We start from the raw sequence: 23,395 nt of genomic DNA on the forward strand, positions 1-23,395 counted from the left end.
TTATTACCTTAAGGTCTGGAAAAGTTGTTGATGCTGAAAAAGCAAAAGATGGAGTAGCTGAAGTTGTAGATGAAGAAGAGAAGCAAAAGGAGAAAGAGGCGGAATCGAGAAAGACTACTGTTGAACACACTCTACCTGAGGGTAATACCGGGGAGAAACCACTTTATCCTCCACCACCTTTTCCTAAGAGATTGTAAAAACAAATGCTCGATAAGCAATTTGGTAAGTTTCGGGAGGTGTTCAAGAAACTCTACATCAACATACCCTTTGCTGAGGCTCTGGAGCAAATGCCTAGTTATGCGAAATTCATGAAGGGTATTCTTTTAAGGAAGGTGAAACCGGATGATCTTGATATCGTTGCTCTAACGGAAGAGTGCAGTGCTGTGCTGCAACAAAAATTACCTTCAAAGCTTAAGGATCCAGGGAGCTTCACCATTCCTTACACCATTGGCAAGTTATCATTCGACAAGTGCCTTTGTGATTTGGGAGTAAGCATCAATCTGATGCCGTTGTCTATCTTCAAAAAGCTAAATTTTCCTGATCCAAAGCCCACCTATATGTCTCTACAATTGGCTGATCGTTCTATTACATACCCACGACGCATCGTGGAGGACGTGTTAGTAAAGGTGGATAAGCTCATCTTTCCTGCAGACTTTGTCATTCTGGATTTCGAGGAAGATAAGAAGATTCCCATAATCTTGGGAAGACCTTTCTTGGCTATAGGTCGTACCTTGATAGATGTGCAAAAAGGTGAACTTACTATGAGGGTGCAAGATCAGGATGTGACATTCAATGTATTCAATGTGATGAAATTCCCTATAGAAGATGAGGAGTGTTTCAAGGTGGATTTGATTGATTATGCGGTAACTTCAGAACTTGATCATGTGCTAAAGTCTGATGCCTTAGAAAAAGCCTTAGTGGGGGAATTTGACAGTGAAGATGAGGAAGGCAATGAGCAACTACAATATCTAAATGCTTCTCCTTGGAGGCGAAAGCTAGACATGCCATTTGAATATCTTGGTACTACCGATCTCAAGCATGCTGAGGGAAAGCTCAAACCATCTATTGAGGAAGCACCTACTTTGGAGCTTAAACCCTTGCCTGAACACCTGATGTATGCTTTTTTAGGTGATGCATCTACTTTGCCTGTTATTATTATATCTGACCTTTCAGTTAGTGATGAGGACAAGCTCTTGAGGATCTTGAAAGAATTCAAATCGGCCATCAGATGGACTATAGCAGATATAAAATGGATCAACCCTTCGTATTCCATGCATAAAATTCTGCTAGAGGAAAGTAGCAAGCCAATTGTTGAGCAACAATGAAGACTTAATCCTATCATGAAAGAAGTGGTGAAGAAAGAAATTCTAAAGTGGCTGGATGTAGGAATCATATATCCTATTTCTGACAGTTCTTGGGTGAGCCTAGTGCAATGTGTACCTAAGAAAGGAGGTAATACTGTGGTAGAAAATGAGAAGAACGAGCATGGATGGAGGGTATGCATGGACTACAGAAAGTTGAACAAAGCCACAAGGAAGGATCACTTCCCTCTTCCATTTATTGATCATATGCTTGACAGATTGGCTGGTCATGAGTATTATTGTCTTCTGGATGGCTATTCGGGTTATAATCAGATTTGTATTGCACCAGAAGATCAAGAAAATACTACTTTCACTTGTCCATTTGGAACGTTTGCTTTTCGCAGAGTTTCATTTGGCTTATGTGGTGCACCTGCCACTTTTCAGAGATCCATGATGGCTATATTCTCTGATATGATTGGAAATAATGTCGAAGTGTTCATGGATGACTTCTCCATCTTTGGACATTCATTTGATAAATGTTTGCATAATCTTCGTTTGGTGCTTAAAAGGTGTGTGGAAACTAATTTGGTGCTCAACTGGAAAAAATGTCACTTCATGGTGCAACAGGGCATCATTCTTGGGCATAAGGTCTCTAGTAAAGGTCTTGAGGTGGATAAAGCCAAGGTGGGAGTCATTGAAAATCTTCCGCCACCTATTTTGGTGAAAGGAATCCATAGTTTTCTTGGTCATGCGGGTTTTTATCGGCGTTTCATCAAGGACTTCTCTAAGATATCTAAGTCGTTGTACAGCTTGCTCGAGAAAGATGTGCCTTTCAAATTTGATGATGAATTCTTGGCGGCATTCGAGACTCTCAAAAGAGTTTAATAACTGCACCAGTTATTACGACACCTGATTGGACAGAACCTTTTGAGATGATGTGCGATGTGAGTGATTATGTGATGGGAGCAGTTCTTGGGCAGCGCAATAATAATCTTTTCATGTGGTCTACTATGCTAGTAAGACACTTAATAGAGCTCAAACGAACTACACCACTACTAAGAAGGAGCTCTTAGCTATAGTCTTTGGTTTCGAAAAATTTTGATCTTATCTGCTTGGGACAAAGGTGACAGTATTCACTGATCACGCTGCCATTCGCTATCTGGTCTCAAAGAAGGATTCGAAGCCTAAACTTATTCGTTGGGTGCTCTTGCTACAGGAATTTGAGTTAGAGATCAAGGATCGAAAAGATATTGAAAATCAAGTTGCTGACCATCTCCCTAGATTGGAGAATCCCGATTCTACTTCACATGATAAGACATTGATCAACGAATCTTTTCCGGATGATCAGTTGTTCACAGTTCAGGAGGAAGAGCCGTGGTTCACATATATTATGAACTATCTTGTCAGCAATATAATGCCTCTGAATATGAATGCAGCTCAAAAGAAGAAGTTTATGCATGAGGTGAAGTTGTACATGTGGGATGAACCATATTTGTTTAGACAAGGAGCTAACCAGATCATCAGGAGATGTATCCCATTCTGTGAGACGGAGGGGATATTACGAGACCGTCATTCCACAGTTTATGGTGGACATTATGGTGGTGAAAAGACAGCAGCTCGTATTCTTCAAGCAGGTTTTTTCTAGCCTACGTTGTTTAAGGATGCACATCAGTTCGTTTGAAGGTGTGATCGTTGCCAAAGAGTTGGGAATCTTACTAGAAAGGATGCGATGCTTGAAGTTGAGGTCTTCGATGTTTGGGGAATCAATTTCATGGGACCATTTATCTCGTCCTGCAATAATCAGTACATCTTGCTGGCAGTCGATTATGTCTCGAAATGGGTAGAAGTCAAGGCTCTACCGACAAATGATGCAAAGGTAGTGTTGAGTTTTCTTCATAAGCAGATATTCACAAGGTTTGGAACACCACGAGTAATCATAAGTGATGAGGGGTCGCATTTCTGCAATCGTAAGTTCACTTCTATGATGCAGCGCTACAATGTGAATCATCGTATCGCTACTGCCTATCATCCGCAAACTAATGGTCAAGTTGAAGTGTCTAATAGAGAGATCAAGCACATTCTAGAGAAAGTTGTTTGTCCGTCAAGGAAAGATTGGTCTTTGAAGCTCGATGAAGCTGTTTGGGCTTATAGAACAGCATACAAGACTCCACTTGGGATGTCCCCGTTTCAACTTGTCTATGGTAAGGGATGTCATTTACTTGCGGAGCTTGAGCATAAGGCTTATTGGGCATTAAAGAAGTTAAACATTGATCTAGGTGTATCTGGGAAGAAGCGAATGCTTCAGTTAAATGAACTTGATGAATTTCGACTGTAAGCGTACGAGAACAACAAAATGTACAAGGAAAAAGTAAAAAGGTGGCACGACAGGAAGCTATCTCCTAAGTCATTCGTGCTGGGGCAACAAGTTCTTTTATTCAACTCTCGTCTCCGACTTTTTCCTGGAAAGTTGAAATCAAGGTGGTCTGGACCATTTATCCTGGATTGGAAAAATAGAAAGACCATATGATATATAACCTTTTTTATTTTCTTTACATTAATTGTCTTACAGTTACAAAGAAGGGAGGAGAGACAATGGAGAAATGGATGAGGGTGTAGAATTTTGAGGAAATAGCTTTAAGATGTTTGTGAGATGACACATGTTTAACCTGAGACTTTCCTTTATATAGATATATAGATATAGATATAGATTGTAATATAGTTGTTGTTTCTCTGAACATAGCTTATAAGCTAATAAGTAGTATTCGATTTCGCTCCGCGGAGAGGTTCAAAGCATTTAGGGAAAACTTTATACCATAAACTAATGGAATATGGCCAAGTTACTCAGCTAATTATAATTATTACCTCCTCTTACATGCAATGCTTTGCCTGCTTGTTAATCATAGATGATTTACATGTTTTATATTTAGAAGCAGGAGCAGAATCGTTTAGGATGGAATAATATACTGGTTCTTGACATGTAAAATTTAATCAGCCCCTCGTAAATAATGTAATCATAGTCTTTCTCCTTCGGGCTAATCAATCTTTAGTTAAGTTGATGTTCTGTGAGTTTTGCTACCTCAACTTTTTAAAAATTTGACTTATCTTATTTATAGTCTTGGACTTGAGAACTTAGGCTAGTTTGTAAACAAAGATGTTTGCATATTTGATTGGTTTTTTATATGGTTGATTGAACATTGTGAAAATGCTCGACTGAAGTCTAGCACTACTTTGTTTTTGATGTATGCTAAGTTTTGATTCTTCATTTTGGAGAAGGTAAAGGTATGTTGGAGACGTGAATGGACCTTATAAGTATTTAAACACACGCAATATGAATATGTACAAGCTGTATAACAAACACATATTTTTTATTTCTAAGACATGCACGTAAGAAGATTACAGCTTTTCCTAATAACAGAAAACCAGAGCTTCAACTCTTTTCTTTTTTCTTTTCTTTCTATATCACTCGATGTCTTCTTAAAATACAAAACAGAAGTCTTATTTATGACTACACATAGAAATACATGCATCACTGCTTTCATATGCCTACAATTAATATTAGCCTATGACCAACCCTATTTTCAGGAGCTACGCAGCAGTACATATACCAGGTTTCCTTGACTTTCATTTATAGTAATAACACATACATATTTCACATTGCCTTTGTCTTCCTTTCACACCCTCTTGCAGTATATTTTCTAACAACCTACCATTTTTCCCGGACTTCAAACCGGCCAGCTTTACAACTCCTAATTTTTCTACAAAGCCACCTTATATTCTGGAATCCATTTAAGAACCCAGTTGTTAATATCCATCGGCTTTATTACTTTAGTTGCAGCTTTTATTGACCGGAGAGTTTGAACTCTAATAAGGTACATAATTCCAAATCCTTCATGGCCAATGAATGGATATGAATGTATTTGTATTAAGTTTAAGTTGAATATATCATTGTCTAAGTTGATACATTCATGTATATAAATGATTATTGCTACCAGAAATTTATTGTCATGTGAATTTAAGAGATTGAGGTTTGAGGCTTAGAGCACAAAGACCATGACCTTGCTCTATATGGGACTGGAAATGAGATATTTAATCTTTGTTTCTGATTGTACTAATTTTCTTCATGAAGAACATGTCCAGCCAAGGTTTATACCTTTTAAGTTATTTTGCTTACTTCAATTCTACTTTTCTTTTGAAATCGGTGTGGTGCAAAAGAATGCTAGCATTCTGCTATTCGAACAAGTATTAGTTACATTCTTCAATGAACATATCAATTATTTAACTCTCCCTTCCCCATCTTTATTAATTGAATCACATAGTATGTCGAATCTCGATTTCCTCTCGTGTACACATTTGACATATCAATTGACCTAAGACCAGTAAAAAGCTCCACTGGAAAGACTCTAGAACTACATACATCCCTTTTTAAGGTTAGAATAGAGGCTTGGTCATATATAGGTGGAATGCATCCTAAGTTCCCGACAAGATCAGTGGTAGCGTGAGTGTCATATGAAAGAATGAGGCTGCAAGACCAAAAGTTGTCAAACTACAAACTTCTCATAGATGGAGTTCATAAATGCAAGCCAGGCAGCCTTTTTGCTGCCCCATGACTCCATGGGTGATACATTGGTATCCCAATCTTGCAAGTTTCAACTTCTGCCTAAAAATCTGTAGTCATCTGGAGGGTGCCAACAGAAAATATTTTGATTTCAACCTTTATACCTTAGTGCTCCTCATTGCTCACCTTGTGATCTTTAAAAAAATCATTACAAATTATCGAGGTTTCAAGAGCATTTTTCTAATCTTGAACTGACCTCAATTTGGTCGCTATCAGCTTCATGTATGGGATCAACCTCCCTTTTATTGGGTTTAATTAGTGTTATTGAGTTTGTCATGGTCTGGAACTTACTGTTTTTAATAATAATCCAGAGCAGAAATCAGTATTACCATCTATGATAGTGAGTTATCGACTAAATTGTCCACATCACTATCATTTTTCATATTAATAGAGATAAACTTGTTGGAAAATATGGGTATAAGTCCCATATTGGTAAGTTATATTTTGAGCATTATGACTAAAAGATGTGTGAGATATGATAATATTCTCTTAATAATGGAAATTATTATTTTCCACTAGAATTTGGTTCAAATATTATGGCATAAATTAATTTGATTTTATTTCAGATTAATTGATATGGTGTATGTCTTGATATATTTGATCTGATTCTGTTTCAGATTATTTATGGAATAGAGTAGCTTGCAAGTATTACACTGATTCCATAATTAATGATATTTAATTATGGAAAAGAGTAGCGCACAAGTCTATCTACGCCTATATAAACACCTCTAGGGTGTTAGGGTTAGATACACAAAAAAACAAGCCTCTAAACACAAAACCCTACCTCTCTCTCCTCCGATGATAATTTCTTGCTCTGTTTCAAGCTCGCTGAGAGTGTTGTTCTACATCACTGCAATCCGTTTCATCCTGGGAGGCTTTTCGCTCGCACACGACAGTGAGGGCTAATAAGGTTTAAGGAGACAGTTCTGCACTGAACTCGAATTATATCCTTCTCTCCTCTTTTTCTGTTACTCTGTTTGTTTATTTTGTTCACATACACATATTGGTCTGTTTCTGCACAGATTGTATTACAATCTTAAAGCTTATGGTTTATTTAATCTGTGACTGACAAATCTGTCTTGCGTGTTTTGTTTAACAGACTAATAGAGAACATGAATAATACGAGTGGTAACGATATGGTTGATCCCAACGCACAGATTATAACATCTGATGGGGATCACCAACCGCCGCTAAACCCTAACGCACAGGTACTGGTACCTGATGGGGGTCATCCGCCGGTTGGACATGTGGCTTTGGGACATGTACCTTGGGGAAGAACGCCTTGGGGATATACTGTCGTTGAACAATTCCAGGTGCCTCTTGGACAGAATACTGGTGTACAGACACCTGTTACGACTGTCCCACCTGTTGCTCATATGCCAGCTGTAGCGCCTACTCATCCTGTTGTGCCTGCTGTATACGCTGAGAAACTCGAGAAGTTCAATGGATTGAACTTCAAGCGCTGGCAGCAAAAGATGTTGTTTTATCTGACCACTCTAAACCTTGATCGATATCTCAAGGAGGAAGTACCATTGCTCACTGCTGAGAGTGATATGCAGACCATGTATGTTGCGGATGCCTGGAAGCACGCCGACTATATCTGTCGGAACTATGTGCTAAATTGTTTGGCTGATTCATTGTATAATGTATACTGCTCGAAAATAATAGCTAAGGTCTTATGGGAATCACTCGACCATAAGTATAAAACCGAGGACGCTGGGGCAAAGAAGTGGATCGTTGGTCGCTTTCTTGATTACAAGATGGCGGATTCTAAGACTGTGGTCAGTCAGGTGCAAGAACTACAAGTGATCATCCATGATATCTATGCTGAGGGGATGGTCATAAGTGAGTCCTTCCAAGTTGCTGCTATGATTAAAAAGTTGTCGTCTGGTTGGAAAGATTTCAAGAACTACCTTAAGCACAAGCATAATGAGATGTCTATGGAGGATCTTTTCATTAGACTTCGTATCGAAGAAGACAACAGAGGATCCGAGAGGAAAACTAATGTTTCCACTGAAAAGGCAAACGTGGTGGAGCACCAGAGCTCCAAGCCCAAGAAGAACAATTTTAGGAAAGGGGGAAACTAGCACCCAAAGGAAGATTTTCGAAGCCGTCGAAGTTTCAAGGAAAGTGCTTCAACTGTGATAAAATGGGGCATATGTTTGCCGATTACAAGAAGCCCAAAAAGCCCAGCAAGAAGAAAGAAGCAAACATGATTGATAATGTGTCCAAGGAGATAGGTGATATAGACCTATGTGCTACAATCTCTGAAGTAAACTTCATTGGCTCAAATCTTAGGGAATGGTGGATTTATACTGGAGCTACAAGGCATATTTGCTCGGACAAGGAGATTTTATCTAGCCTCAAAGTTTCTAATGCTGGTGAGAAACTCTACATGGGGAACTCTGCAACTTCTACGATTGAAGGAGAGGCACGATGATTCTGAAGATGACCTCTGGAAAGAATCTGACTTTGAAGAATGTACATTTTGTGCCTGATATTCGCAAGAACCTTGTGTCTTCTTCTATGTTGAATAAGCATGGCTTCCGTATTATAATAGAGTCAGATAAAGTTGTTTTGTCTAAGAGTGGTATATTTGTAGGTAAGGGTTATGTAACCGATGGGCTTTTTAAGCTCAACGTTATGTCCATTAAGGACGATAATGAAATGAAGAATTCTTCAGCTTACTTGCTTGAGTTTCCTAATTTATGGCATGCTAGATTTGGACATGTTAATTACGACACTTTACGAAGGTTAAGTGTATAAGAATACATACCAAAATTAACAATTGATTTAAAACATAAGTGTCATACTTGTGTTGAGGCAAAATTAACGAGATCGTCATTTAAACGTGTGGAAAGAAACACCAAAGTGCTAGACCTAATATATAGCGATATATGTGATTTAAAATTCGCTCCAACAAGAGGAGGAAACAAGTATTTTATTACATTCATAGGTGAATATACAAAATACTACTATGTATATTTGCTGAAAAGCAAAGACGAAGCTATAGCTAAATTTAAAATCTATAAGGAAGAAGTTGAGACACAACAATCTGAGAAAATCAAAATAATATGAAGTGATCGTGAAGGTGAATATGTTGAACCCTTTGGGGAATTATGTTCACAACATGGTATAATCCATGAGGTCACTGCACCATACTCCCCTCAGTCAAATGGTGTGGCTGAGAGGAAGAATCTCACTCTTAAAGAGATGATGAATGCGATATTGTTAAGCTCTGGACTTCCGCAGTCGATGTGGGGGGAAGCCATCTTAAGCGCAAATAATAGCTTAAATATTACGATTCACAAGAATAAGGATGTAAGTCCTTATAAATTATGGAAGAAGAAGAAACCAAGTTATCAACACTTGAAAGTGTGGGGGTGCCTTGCAAAGGTACTAATCCCTACACCTAAAAAGGTGAAGATTGGTTCAAAGACTGTGGATTGTATCTTCATCGGATATCCTCCATATAACACTGCATATCGGTTCTTGTTCATGAATCTAAAATTCCTTATATTCAAAAGAATACCATTATAGAATCAAGGAACACCTCATTCTTTGAGACAACATTTCCAAGTAATCCAGGATATGAACAACCTACAACGTCTAAATGAACTCATGAGTCTATAGATGATAATAATGAGAGTGAAGACGGAAATGTGGGGGTTGTGAGAAGGAGCAAAAGACAACGTACGAAGAAATCATATGGGTCTGATTTTATTACATATTTGCCCGAAGAAGGTGATCTGAAAACCTATAAGGAAGCGGTTACCTCACCGGATGGGCCCATGTGGAAAGAGGCCATCAAGAATGAAGTTAATTCGATTATGCAGAATAATACTTGGGAATTAGTAGATTTGCCAACCGGTTGTAAACCATTAGGTAGCAAGTGGGTGTTCAAGAAAAAGTTGAAAACCGATGGCACTATCGATAAGTATAAGGCCAGACTTGTAATCAAAGGATACAAACAACATAAAGGCCTTGATTACTTCGATACATATTCTCCTGTAACGAGAATAACATCCATAAGGATGATGTTTGCTATCACTACAATGCGAAATCTAACAGTAAATCAGATGGATATGAAAATAGTTTTTCTAAATGGGGATATAGATGAGAAAATCTATATAGAACAACCTGAAGGGTTTGTTATCCCTGGACAAGAGAGAAAAGTCTATAAATTAGTGAAATCACTATATGGTATAAAGCAAGCGCCTATGAAATGGCATGAAAAAATTGATGAGATCGTGCTGGCAAATGGCTTCAATATCGGTGAATGTGATAGTTGTGTTTATTACAAGGAAAACGAGAAAAGCTATGTCAAGGAAAATGACAGTGGTTATGTCATGATGACATTGTATGTAGATGATCTACTTATTGCCGGAAGCAATGATAAAGTGATCAAATCTACTAAGGACATGTTGAAATCAAGATTCGATATGAAAGACATGGGACTAGTAGATGTTATTCTAGGAATTCAAATTTTTAGAACATTAGAGGGTCTTACACTAAGTCAACCTCATTATATTGACAAGATCCTAGAAAAGTTTCTTAAGGATGATTTGAGAAATCTAGGACACCTGTGAATATGACTTTACATCTATCCAAGAATAAAGGTGTAGGAGTCTCCCAAGTGGAATACTCGAGAATAATCGGAAGTCTGATGTACCTTATGAGTTGTACAAGACCAGACATTGCATACTCAATTAGCATGTTGAGTAGATTTACGAGTAATCCGGGAGCTGATCACTGGAAAGCAATCATAAGAGTACTGAGGTATTTGAGGGGAACTCGAGACTATGGACTGCACTATGACAGATATCCAGCATTATTAGAGGGATATACTAACACAAACTGGATATCTAGTAAGAAGACACTAAAGTCTATGAGTGGATACATATTTACACTATCCAGAGCGACAGTATCATGGAAATCCTCCAAGCAAACGGTGATAACTCATTCCATGATGAAAGTTGAGTTCGTAGCACTAGATAAATGCGCTGAAGAGGTTGAATATCTACGCCAGTTTCTGGAGGATATTCCAAGATGTCCAAAGCCTGTGACTGTAATAGGGATACATTGTGATAGTGATGTAACTAACATAGAAAGTCAGCATAGCAAGTCAACATAATAGAGCTGTAATATTCTAGAAGGAATGTTAGTTAGATGAGTTGGCAATTAGTTTGTTATAATTCTCTTCTTATCCATTATGTATAAATAGAATGTAGAGGCTTAGCTTACAACCTAAGAAATTTAATATACTCTTCTTCTTCTTCAATACAGAAATGTTGTTTTTGTTTCATAAACTTGATTAAGTTCTCCATTAATAGAGCTGTCATGGTATCAGAGCCATAGATACCTATAGTATATACTATTCCGCTGCTACATACATATTCATTATCTTTCTCTATTTCAATAGATCTGTTTTACTACTCCAATTCATAATCTCTGAAGCTCATAATTATCTTCAATGGCGGCGTCTCCTTCATATCTAAATATTGCAACTGGAAACGCATCTTCACTGGTTACTTCTCTCACTTTTAATACAAATCATCCGTATTTCTTACATCCATCCGATCATCCAGGTTGAATTCTCCTTACTGTCACTTTAACTGAGCAAAACTATAATCAGTGGTTTAGATCTATGAAGATTGCGCTTTCATCTAAGCTAAAGCTAGGTTTTGTTGATGGCACATATACTAAACCTGCAACTACTGCTACTAATGCCAATCTGATTTTGCATTGGACTCGTTGCAATGATATTGTTATTTCATGGATTCTGAACATTGTTTCACCTGAAATTCGTCAAAGTGTTATGTATATGAATAATGCTAAAGACATCTGGGATGATTTTGCTATTCGATTTGCTCAGACAAATGTTCCTAAGCTGTTTAATTTGAGAAAAGAACTGGCTTATTTGAGTCAAGAAAATTTGTCAATTTCTGCATATTTCGCCAAATTTAGGTCTCTTCATGATGAATTAGATGCTATCTCAACTGTGCCACGTTGTGATTATGGAAAGTGCTTATGTAATGTGAATGCTAAATTGGACAATTTTAGTAAAAGTGCAAAGTTATCACAGTTTCTTATGGGACTTGGTGAGCAATATACAGCTATAAGAGGCCATCTCATATTAATGACATCAATTCCATCTCTTAGTGATGCTTACAGTCTATTGATGCAGGAAGAAAATCAGAGGGAATTGGGGATCAATACTAATGTCACTGAGTCTGTGGCTTTGTCTGTTAAGACTTATGATAAGTCTTATGATAATCAAAGAGGAGGTCTCAAATCTGGAAGACAGAGTAATGTCAAGAAACCTGAGAATGCAGAAATATGTGATTTCTGTCAAATGTCTGGTCATTCAAGAGACAAATGTTTTTGTGTACATAGTTATCCCCCATGGCACAGGCTTCATGGTAAACCTAAACCTAAGCCTAAGCATCAAGTCAAAGCTTCTCATGCCTACAATGTCAATACTACTCCTTCAGAATCAGTAACTGCAGTGAAAGCTCCTGATACTGCAAGATTTACTAATGCTCAATGTCAACAACTTATGACTATGATACAGAGCAGTTTCAAAGAGTTATCTGCTACAAATAGTAATGTTGCATCTACATCTGGAATGAACAGTCAATGGCCTACCTCTAATACTTCTACTCCACATATGGCTGGTAATGTCATTCACTTTGTCTGTCATACAAAAAGTAAGCATACTTTAAAATCTAATATGTGGATTATAGATTCTGGTGCCACAGATCATATTACTCCCCATTTTCACTTACTACAAGATGTGCACACAACTAATTCTGTGTTGCATTTGCCTAATGGTCAATACACTGCTGTTACATATATTGGTAATGTAGCTCTACATACTAATATTGTCTTGACTGATATGCTTTATGTGCCAAGTTTCAATTATAACTTGTTGTCAATCCCAAAGCTTACTGCTATAAATTCCTGTAATGTCTTTTTCACTAAAGATGCATGTTATGTTCAGGACCATGTTTTGAAGAAGATCACAGAGATTGGTGAGCTTCATGATGGACTGTATCTTCTACATCACCCTGTCAATAGTTCTGAGTCTTTACCTGATGTAATTCATTCTCAGCTTGATCATACTACTCTTGTTCAGTCTATGTGTAATAATGTGCAAAATGTAACTGTTTCAAAGCTTTTGCATGCCCGTTTGGGACATCCATCTGTGTCTTTCATGAAATTTTTACCAACAATAATGTATAATCACTCTGTCATGTTTACTGAATGTGATACTTGTCATTTGGCTAAACAAACTAGACTGTCTTTTTCTGATAGTATTACTAGCAGTTCTAGTCTATTTGAACTCATTCATGTAGATGTTTGGGGTCCCTGCAAATACAAGACACATGGAAACTGTAGTTATTTTTTTACTATAGTTGAAGACTTATCCAGAACTACACGGGTGTTTCTCTTGCCTGATAAAAGTCAAGTTTATTTGTTATTGAGAAATCATATCACATACATTCATAAACAGTTCTCTTGTCATATCAAATGCCTTAGAACTGATAATGGCACAGAGTTCTTACATTCAGATTTCAGAAATTATTTAGCCTCACTTGGTATTATTCAGCAAAAGAGTTGTACTTACACTCCACAATAAAATGGAGTTGTGGAGAGAAAGCACAAGACTCTTCTTAATACAGCTAGAGCTTTGAGATTGCAGGCATCTCTACCAATTTATTTCTGGGGAGATTGTATTTTAACAACCACATATTTGCTAAATAGAACCCCTATGGCTAGTCTGAAGGGTTTAACTCCTTATCAAATCTTGTTCTCGAAACCTCCTATGTATGATCATATTAGAGTATTTGGTACTCTGTGTTATGCTACTAATACGCTTCCATACAAGGATAAATTCAGTAATCGTGCTCACAAATGCATTTTTCTGGGTTATCCATTTGTTCAAAAAGCATATAAAGTCATAGATCTTGCTTCCAGAAAGGTTTTTGTATCCAGAGATGTTATGTTTCAGGAAAATTTCTACCCATTTGCTTCTATTCCTGTTTCATCTACACCTGCTCATTTGTTTACTTCTGACATATCATTTCCTGAAGATCCTTTCTATGCATCTTCTACACTGAATTCATTTGATTCAATCACAAATAATGCTGCTACTAATGGAGAGTTGAAGAATAGGGAATCTGAATCTGTTACCGCTCCTATGGAGTCCACTGAAGTTTCTCCAGTAATTCCAACTCCAATTATACCTGTTAGACGAAGTACTCGTGTGAAGTCCATTCCAAGTAAATTTCAGGATTATGTTGGTCTTCCTTCCACTGTAGTTTCTAAAGTCAACACAACTATCTTGTTTCATCAGTTAGCAAGATTTTCTCCTGCATATCAGGTTTTTGCTGCTAATATTACTCATGTGCATGAGCCAAATTCTTATAAATCAGCCCGTCAACATTTTGTGTGGTGTGAAGTTATGGCTACAGAACTTACAACACTGAAAGCAAATAAAATTTGGACAATCGTGTCATTGCCTCCTGGAAAAAGAGTTGTTAGCTGCAAATGGTTATACAAAGTAAAGTTCAATCAAGATGGTACAGTAGAGCGTTACAAGGCACGTTTGGTAGCTCGTGATTTTACCCAAATAGAAGGACTAGACTATTTTGAAACGTTTGCACCAGTTGCAAAAATGTCAATAGTTCGAGTGTTATTATATTTAGCAGCCATTCATAATTGGTCTGTCACCCAGATGGATGTTACAAATGCTTTTTTATATGGTGAGTTACAGGAGGAAGTTTATATGTCTATTCCTCAAGGCTACAATTTTCCAATAGAGTTTGCTGCTTATACATCTAAAGTTCCTCTAGTATGCAGACTGATTAAGTCACTTCATGGTCTTAAACAATCTCCACGGGAATGGTTTACCAAATATCGATCTGTTGTGTTAGCTTATGGATTTACTCAAGCTAGTTCTGATCATAGCCTGTTTATTTTGGCTACATCTTCCATTTTTATGGCAGTACTAGTCTATGTTGATGACATTTTGGTCACTGGAAATAATACGACAACAATTGCCCATCTAAAGACTCATCTTGCTGGTCATTTCAAAATCAAGGATTTGGGTCCAATCAAATATTTTTTAGGCATCGAAGCTGCTAGGTCTGATAAAGGTATTTACTTGAATCAACACGTCTGATATCATTCGTGATGTTGGCTTTGAAAATGCTCGAATTGCAGTTGTTCCTATGGAGCAAAATCACACTCTACTTAGTAATTCTACATCTCCATTTCTCTTTAATCATGTCCCTTACCGTCGTTTGGTTGGGCATCTTATTTACTTCACCATAACACGTCCAGATATCTCCTACGCTGTGCATATTCTGTCTCAGTTTCTCTCTTCTCCTCAACAGTGTCATCTTGATGCTGCCTATCGCGTTGTTCGGTATCTTAAATACACTCCTGGTCAGGGAATACTATTATCTGCTCATAGCACTTTATCTCTTATTGCTTATGCTGATGCAGATTGGGGGGTTGTCATCTTTTTCGTCAATCTCTTACAGGCTAATGTGTCGTGTTAGGATCTTCATTGTTATCCTGGAAAGCCAAGAAACAACACACTGTGTCACGATCTTCTGCAGAGGCTGAATATCGTGCCTTAGCTGATGTTTGCTGTGAGATAACATGGTTACTCACTCTTTTTCAAGAACTTGGTTTTAGTAATCTGAAACCAGTCCAACTCTTCTGTGATAACAAATCAGCCATGTACATTGCTGCAAATCCAGTATTTGATGAGCGTACAAAACATATAGAAATTGACTATCATATTGTTCGTGAGAAATTACAGAAAGGTGTCATCTCTACTGCCTACATTGCTTCCAAGGAACAACCAACTGATCTCTTCACCAAAGCTCTTCCTTCTTCCTCTCTGGTTCATCTCATGTCCAAGCTTGGTGAGCTTAATTTGTTTCCCACTCCAATCTTGAGGGGGGATGATGTAACTAATATAGAAAGTCAGTATAGCATCAACACAATAGAGCTGTAATATTCTAGAAGGAATGTTAGTTATATGAGCTGGCAATTAGTTTGTTACAATTCTCTTCTTATCCATTTTGTATAAATAGAATATAGAGGCTTAGCTTACAAGCTAAGAAATGTAATATACTCTTCTTCTTCTTCAATACAGAAATGTTGTTTTTGTTTCATAAGCTTGATTAAGTTCTTCATTAATGGAGCTGTCAGATAGTCAATCCGCTATTGGCATAGCACAGAGCACGATGTATAATGGAAAGTCCTGTCATATACGACGACGACATAGTTCCATTAGATAATTAATCTCAATCGGAATTATTACTATTGACTATATATCGTCAAAGAATAATATCGTGAATCCGCTAACCAAAGGGTTATCAAGAGAAGTGGTTGAGAAATCATCGAGAGGGATGGGCCTTAAGCCTATTGCTTAATGGCATCATGGTGGACACCCAACCATTGCTACATGGAGATTCCAAGAACTTGGTTCAATGGGACAACTAAATCATGATGACCAAATCACTGTGGGGTAACCCCTGACATGTTCCTATGATGAGAAACAGTGAGACCCGTAAGGTACGAGGTTAAGCTCCTGAGCTTTTAATGATCTTTCGGTGAATACATGGAGTTCAAATATTGAATGCATGGAATTCAGTTGAGTAAACGCAGGTTACTCTATAAGACAAAGATCACCTATGTGGGAGAGAAGTGGGACCGCTACAAAGGAGAATTGCGAGGCACAATTCTTTAGAAACTCCTGCAGAACCAGGACGATGTTCCATGGCCAAAATGGATATACCCATGAGAGCTGAACGAGTCAGAAAAGATATAGTGATAAGTATATCATCATTTACACAAATGGTCGAACAGTTCAAGGACAAGCACGTCTACTGTCTACCAGTAAAGTCGGTATGCTTACTCGAGCGAAGGTTCAAGGAGCATTCTCTACCTATCGTATGTTATATTTGATCGAAGAAATTATCGCCAAGTCAAACCGTGTGTATGTCTGTCTGTCTGTCTGTCTGGTGTGTGCTACTAAGATCACCAATCTCACCCATGTGGGGGATTGTTGGAAAATATGGGTATAAGTCTCATATTGGTAAGTCATATTTTGAGCATTATGACTAAAAGATGTATGAGATATGATGATATTCTTTAATAATAAAAATTATTATTTTTCACAACAATTTGGCTCAAATATTATGGCATTAATTAATTTGATTTTATTTCAGATTAATTGATATGGTGTATGTCTTGATATATTTAATTTGATTCTGTTTCTAATTATTTATGGAATAGAGTAGCTTGCAAATATTACACCGATTTCATAATTTAGGATATTTAATTATGTAAAAGAGTAACACACAAGTCTATCTACACCTATATAAACACCTCTAGGGCGGGTTAGATACACCAAAAAAACACAAAACCCTACATCTCTCTCCTCAGGTGATAATTTTTTGCTCTGTTTCAAGCTCGCTGAGAGTGCTATTCTATATCATTGCAATCCGTTTTATCCTGGGAGGCTTTTCGCTTGCACACAATGGTGAGGGCTAATAAGCTTTAAGGAGACAGTTCTACACTGGCCTCGGATTATATCCTTCTCTCCTCTTTTTCTGTTACTCTGTTGGTTCATTTTATTCACATACACATACTGGTCTGTTTCTGGACAAATTGTATTACAAAACAAACCTCATTGGAAGAACCCCACAGAGAAAACTGATTGGCTAATGATTATTAAGGAATGTTCAAAGTGTGCGATATTAGTCCTCTTACTGCAGCAAGTAGATGGGAGATTAAAATTTTGTGGAGAGATGTTATGTATCAGCCATCAGGTATTAGTCCTCTTACCTTACTATCTCTTTAGGTCGAGTCAGATAGAGTTTTATATTGTGAACTGGGTCTGATCCCTAAATTTTCTTGTTTGAGGAAAGATATGACTATGTTTCATACAGGTTGTTTCTGTCACTTGATTTCGGGTGACTTGAGAAAATTTATTGCTTGCAGAACTGACCCATACTTACCAGACATGGACATTGTCTATGCAAGTCAGCGAGTGATACCTTTATAAAATTGACAGTTATCAGTTGGCTTTCACCAATATAATTCGACGTATTACACTATTCATCCACTGGCAAAATTGAATATGTTTCAGTAGTCCGCAATCATAATTTCTTTAAGTGAGCAGAGCCTGGATTCATCAAACACATTGTAGAGGAATTTATTTGTTTAGACAGCTTATCATATAATTTATGTTTACTATTTTAGGTTATGTAATGTTTAGTATGTTTTTTCTATCTTGGACAAGGAAGGACACACTATGACATAATATATTTCATGTAGTTCTACTGAAATGCAACCAGAGAAACATATATGGACATTTTGTTATTCAGAAGGTTGTTCCATATTACCAGTTCTGCTGCTCCTGCAGATTGTCAAATGTATAAGAAAGGGGGAGCTGTGTGTGCACTCTATTCATGTTGAATCATTGGTGAATATCAAAGTTATGTTTCTGCTTTTTAGAAATTGTGTTTTTAATCAGACTTATTGCAATATATTTTCTGAAGCATCTGCAGGGAATTTACGAGTTTGTTTTGGAGTTATCTTCACATTTTACCTAATTGAATTGGTTCTGGGAAGGTAAGTATAGTAAATATTCACAGCATTTGCAACTGCATGCAATTATACAAGTCTAATGTTGGAGTAGTCTTTATAGGTCTTTATGCTTACATATCAAGTCATCTCCTCTGAGAGTTATCCTTATATAACGTTCTCTTGAGGTCATCAGAATAGTTCTGTTTCTTCCATTAGGTATGCTGACAGATATGGATATGGATGCAAACAGCGAGGGTCGTGAAGATAAGAGATATCGAGTCAAGCTAGTGCAAAGGCTGGCTTCTCAGCAGATATGCACACAACTGTTTTGGCGATACCTAGTATTGTTTTTCCATGTTTATGTCATCTTTGAAAATTTGAGCTATCTTTGTTACGTTTTGGGTCTCTTCTTCAAGTGAAACGGATGTAAAAATAGAACATTGTCTTCTTGTCAAAGAGTTGGAATGCTATGTACATATTATATAAAGTAGAGGTAGCCAAAAAGATGTTGTAACGCAGGTTCTGATTATCATGTTTCAGCTGGGAGATCAGATATCCTTGGCGAGACTCTTCAAGAGTCGGCTAAATTTCTGATACCATGTTAAATTAACCGACTCTCTCGTAGAATTTTTTTTGTAAATATTAGGAGAATGAGTCGATATCTAGATCATCTGTCAATGGAACAAGTTCGGTAGTGTCATCACAGGACTTGTTGCAAAAGTAGTTGGTATATTTTAGTTGTCAACATAAATAAGAAAAGGGTTGCCATAACAAAATGCCATGTGATGCCTATACTGTATATGATACTGCAGTAGTAATAAATATGATGATAAATTGAAAGAAGTAAAATAGAGAAACAGAGCTGAGAGCTATAATTAAGAATCCAACTGGATGTACTGGCAAAAAAAAGTTAATGCAGCAGTAATTTATAGGCAGCAGTCAACTCAACTAGTACTACCAGTTATTACTGGGACCAGTCGGCGGTGAGAACGTATGGCTTTCAAAACATGTACTCGTATACTTCTGCAGTAAAAATTAAAAGATTTGAAGTTGTTATTTAAAGAAGGAAAATATCAATTAAAAACTTAGTAAAACTATAGTAATATAGTTATAATTATGAACATTTTATAAGTATCAATCACAATAAGCAACTCCGTGTTCGTAATCCTACGAGCATCTTTCTCCGTTTTACAAATTCATATTATTGTATAAAAAATTGACCAACAAATTAACTGGGGATATCTTTCTCTTTAAAAAATGGATGATTTTAAGAAATTTAAAATTGCACAAAATTATTAATTTATCAAAATTTTAATTTTATTAACAAAAAAATCATCAATTTTAACTGCAATAATTACCATTTCACAATTCTCATTTTAAGAAATTCTCTTTGAAAATTGATAAGATTTTTGGAAATTATTTAAGCTGGTATTTCTCAATATTTTGTAAACAAATATTTTTAAAAAAAATAGAAAAAGTATTCCCAAATTCCTTATTTCAATGTCGGTTGCAACATAAAAACATCAGGGCATTACCAAAATATAAATAAAAAAGAGTCCTCCACATGTAAAGTGAAAATTAAACTTGCATAAAATACACATAGAACAGCTTAAACGCACACAGACATTTCCATAACCCACCTCCACTTGAACACCTTTTCACAAAATCTTGTCGTCCCACAATTTTCTCATAATTCAATTTCAATTCAAAGATCACATTTTTTTCACTTACCTTTTATAAAAGAGCCTACCACTAATGTCTCAAATCTTTGGTAAAACAATACCTACAACTACATTCCTATTTTACCTATCAAAAGAACAAATCAGTTTCCACAAATATATAGCCTAGTAGTCGCTTCCTCTGTTCTTCTCAATCATTGTGAATGTCATCTGATCACCTCATTTGACCAATTCAGCTCAATCTTTAAACATTTTCACACACACACATTCCATCAATTGATTGCTATTTACAGTCATATACACCAACATTTAACCGTGTGCTGTCCTTTTACTCTTCCCCCGATACAAGTCTCTGCAAGTAGAAAGGACGACTACTTCTCTCTCTCTCTCCCTCTTCCAATATTAATCCCTCTCTCTCTCTCAAATCTTTACTCCTGTCTAGATACAGTTATTACTTCAATCAAGATTTTAACCGTGTGCAGTCCTTGTACTCTTCCCCCAATTCTAAGTCTCTATAAGTAACAAGGACGACCATCTCTCTCTCTCTCTGTTGATCTCTCTCAAATCTCTCTCTATATCTTTACTACTCTTGTCCATATACAGTTTATTCATTCAAGATTTTAACCGTGTGCAGTGTATTTAACACTTTCCACGAAAAGTCTTTATTAAACCCTTAACTCCTGTCTATATCTTCACATCTGTCTCCCTCTTTTCTAGAAAAACAACACACCACCTCTCTGCAAGAAAATTAAAATCTCTCTCCCAATGGCATTCAAGAATCTCTCCTACCTCATCATCCTTCTCTCTATCTATCTCTCCCTATCTCTCTCCAAACCCAATCACCACCACCACCACCAAACCACCCTCCCTCCCACCCCATCACCACTCTCTCCTCCTCTCCCACCCTCCCAAACCCTAGGCCAGTGGGCCCTACTCCAAAAAACAATAGGCGTCTCAGCCATGCACATGCAACTCCTCTACAACAACAAAATCATCATCTTTGACCGTACAAATTTTGGCCTCTCGAATCTCTCCTTACCTTCTGATTCTCAATGTCGATACAACGATGAACTCAAGAACATGGATTGCACCGCTCACTCGGTCTCTTACGACATTGCATTAAACACATTTAGGCCACTTATTGTACAAACTGATTTTTGGTGTTCATCAGCTTCTGTCTTACCTGACGGAACCCTACTTCAGACCGGCGGTTATCTCACCGGAGCTAATAAAATCCGGTCATTTACGCCATGCGACGATGAAAAATGTGATTGGATTGAACTCGTAACGAACTTAACAGTTCAAAGATGGTATGCAACTAATCAAATTCTCCCGGATGGTAGGATCATAATTGTCGGTGGCAGAAGGGCTTTTAATTACGAGTTTTTTCCGAAAAATCAAGAAGATGGTACGTTAAATAATGTGTTTAATCTGTTGTTCTTGCAAGAAACTACTGATTCTAAAGAGGAGAACAATCTTTATCCATTCTTGCATGTGTTACCGGACGGTAATCTTTTTATTTTCGCAAACCAACGTTCGATTTTATTCGATTACTCGAATCACCGGGTACTTAAGGAGTACCCGGTGATTCCGGATGCGAAAAGATCGTATCCGTCTACCGGATCATCTGTTTTGTTACCTCTCAAGTTGGTTTCTGGTGAGAGTTTACCTGAAGCTGAGGTTATGATTTGTGGTGGGTCCTATGGTGGGGCCTACTTGAAAGCTAAGGTTGGTGATTACGTGGCAGCTTCGAGTTCTTGTGGGCGGTTAAAAGTTTCGGATCCGGATCCTAAATGGGTAATGGAGGAAATGCCCATGGGTCGGGTCATGCCCGATATGTTGTTGGTCCCGACTGGTGATGTGGTTATTTTGAATGGGGCGGGTCGAGGGACAGCCGGGTGGGAGAAAGGGGATGACCCAATTTTGTACCCAGTTTTGTACTCGAGTAATGTGGATGATCCGAAAAAAAGATTTACTGTGATGAACCCTACTACAATACCTAGGATGTATCATTCAGCTGCTACATTGTTGCCAGATGGCAGGATATTAGTGGGTGGTAGTAATCCTCATGTACATTATAATTTTACTGATGTTAAGTATCCAACAGAGTTGAGCTTAGAGGCCTTTTCACCACCTTATCTTGCAGCTGATTTAAGGCATTTGCAGCCTTCGATAATTTCGGTTGAGTATCCTTCAGATTATGGTCAGCAATTTTCTGTGATGTTTTCATTAGGACCAGAGATTAGAAATGGAGTGATCAATGTGGTGATGATTGCACCTTCATTTACGACACACTCGTTTGCTATGAATCAGAGGTTGCTGGTGTTGGATTCTACGGATGTGCAGCAGTTGTCGGATGTTGCTTATAAGGCTAGTGTGTTTGCACCTCCATCGCGTAATGTTGCACCTCCTGGTTATTATATGTTGTTTGTGGTACATGAGGGTGTTCCAAGTCATTGTGTGTGGATTAAGATGAGCTTATAGAGGATCATTCTTATTTTTTGGTTGGAACTATAGAATTGAAGATATTATAGATATGGATTTTGAGATAGAAATGTAATTTGATTTGTTCTGCAATAGTGCAAAGGATGTTTGAGGTATCATTTCATTTAATTAAATCTTTTATTAAACAATTTTTTTGTCTCCTCGTTCTGCCTAGCTGATGATTGCTTTTGATGAACTAATGATAATGTGATGAAGTATTATGTATTTTATGGCTCTATGGATCCTCAGGTACGCATTAAGAGGAATTTTCTCTTTTCCCTTGTACTAATACTAGTTTGATGTTCTGTGCTTGAACTGTTTACCAGATAATGTAGAAAACTCAATCTGTTTAGCTAGCATCCAAGTTTTATTAAAGCCAATTAATTTATGTGATATATATTCAAGCAGTAAAGAGGATCAAAATTTCTTCTGTAATGTTGTTGCCTGGATGCTCAGACTATCTATTGACTTCCCCTCTAAATATTTGCATTGGAACTTCTCTACTCCTTGTACTACTAGTTCAATATTCTGTATTTCTGTCGCTTTATCTCAATCTTGGGATAGCCATGATTTGTTGTTGGAGTTACCAGTTGTGCTGTTGACAACTGAAATAATCAACAACCTTTGCACTAATCCAGTGACATTGAATCTCACATTAGTGAAGTAGCTGGAGATTGAATGCCACTTGGAGCTTTTCAAAG

General features: G+C 37.3%; 2 protein-coding genes and 1 long non-coding RNA gene across 3 annotated transcripts; all 3 read left to right on the top strand.

Annotated features, from left to right (window-relative positions):
- Positions 1-9,971: 9,971 nt before the first annotated feature.
- LOC141712832 (uncharacterized) lies at positions 9,972-13,558 on the top strand. Its single transcript, XM_074515925.1, has 3 exons — positions 9,972-10,276; positions 10,834-11,011; positions 11,552-13,558. The coding sequence occupies exons 1-3, from the start codon at positions 9,972-9,974 to the stop codon at positions 13,556-13,558; spliced, it is 2,490 nt and encodes an 829-aa protein (XP_074372026.1).
- Positions 13,559-17,580: 4,022 nt separating this feature from the next.
- On the top strand, positions 17,581-19,219 carry LOC141672672 (uncharacterized). The gene is made up of 3 exons (XR_012555646.1): positions 17,581-17,771; positions 18,280-18,576; positions 18,748-19,219. It is a non-coding gene; the product is annotated as an uncharacterized LOC141672672 (long non-coding RNA).
- A 1,358-nt stretch (positions 19,220-20,577) lies between these two features.
- LOC141672656 (aldehyde oxidase GLOX-like) lies at positions 20,578-22,853 on the top strand. The gene has a single exon (XM_074479306.1). It carries the CDS (start codon positions 20,976-20,978, stop codon positions 22,692-22,694), a length of 1,719 nt encoding a protein of 572 aa, XP_074335407.1. The 5' UTR covers positions 20,578-20,975; the 3' UTR covers positions 22,695-22,853.
- The last annotated feature ends 542 nt before the right edge of the window (positions 22,854-23,395 follow it).

The sequence above is a fragment of the Apium graveolens genome, chromosome 1, assembly GCF_009905375.1.
Source record: "Apium graveolens cultivar Ventura chromosome 1, ASM990537v1, whole genome shotgun sequence".
Classification (NCBI taxonomy): domain Eukaryota; kingdom Viridiplantae; phylum Streptophyta; class Magnoliopsida; order Apiales; family Apiaceae; genus Apium; species Apium graveolens.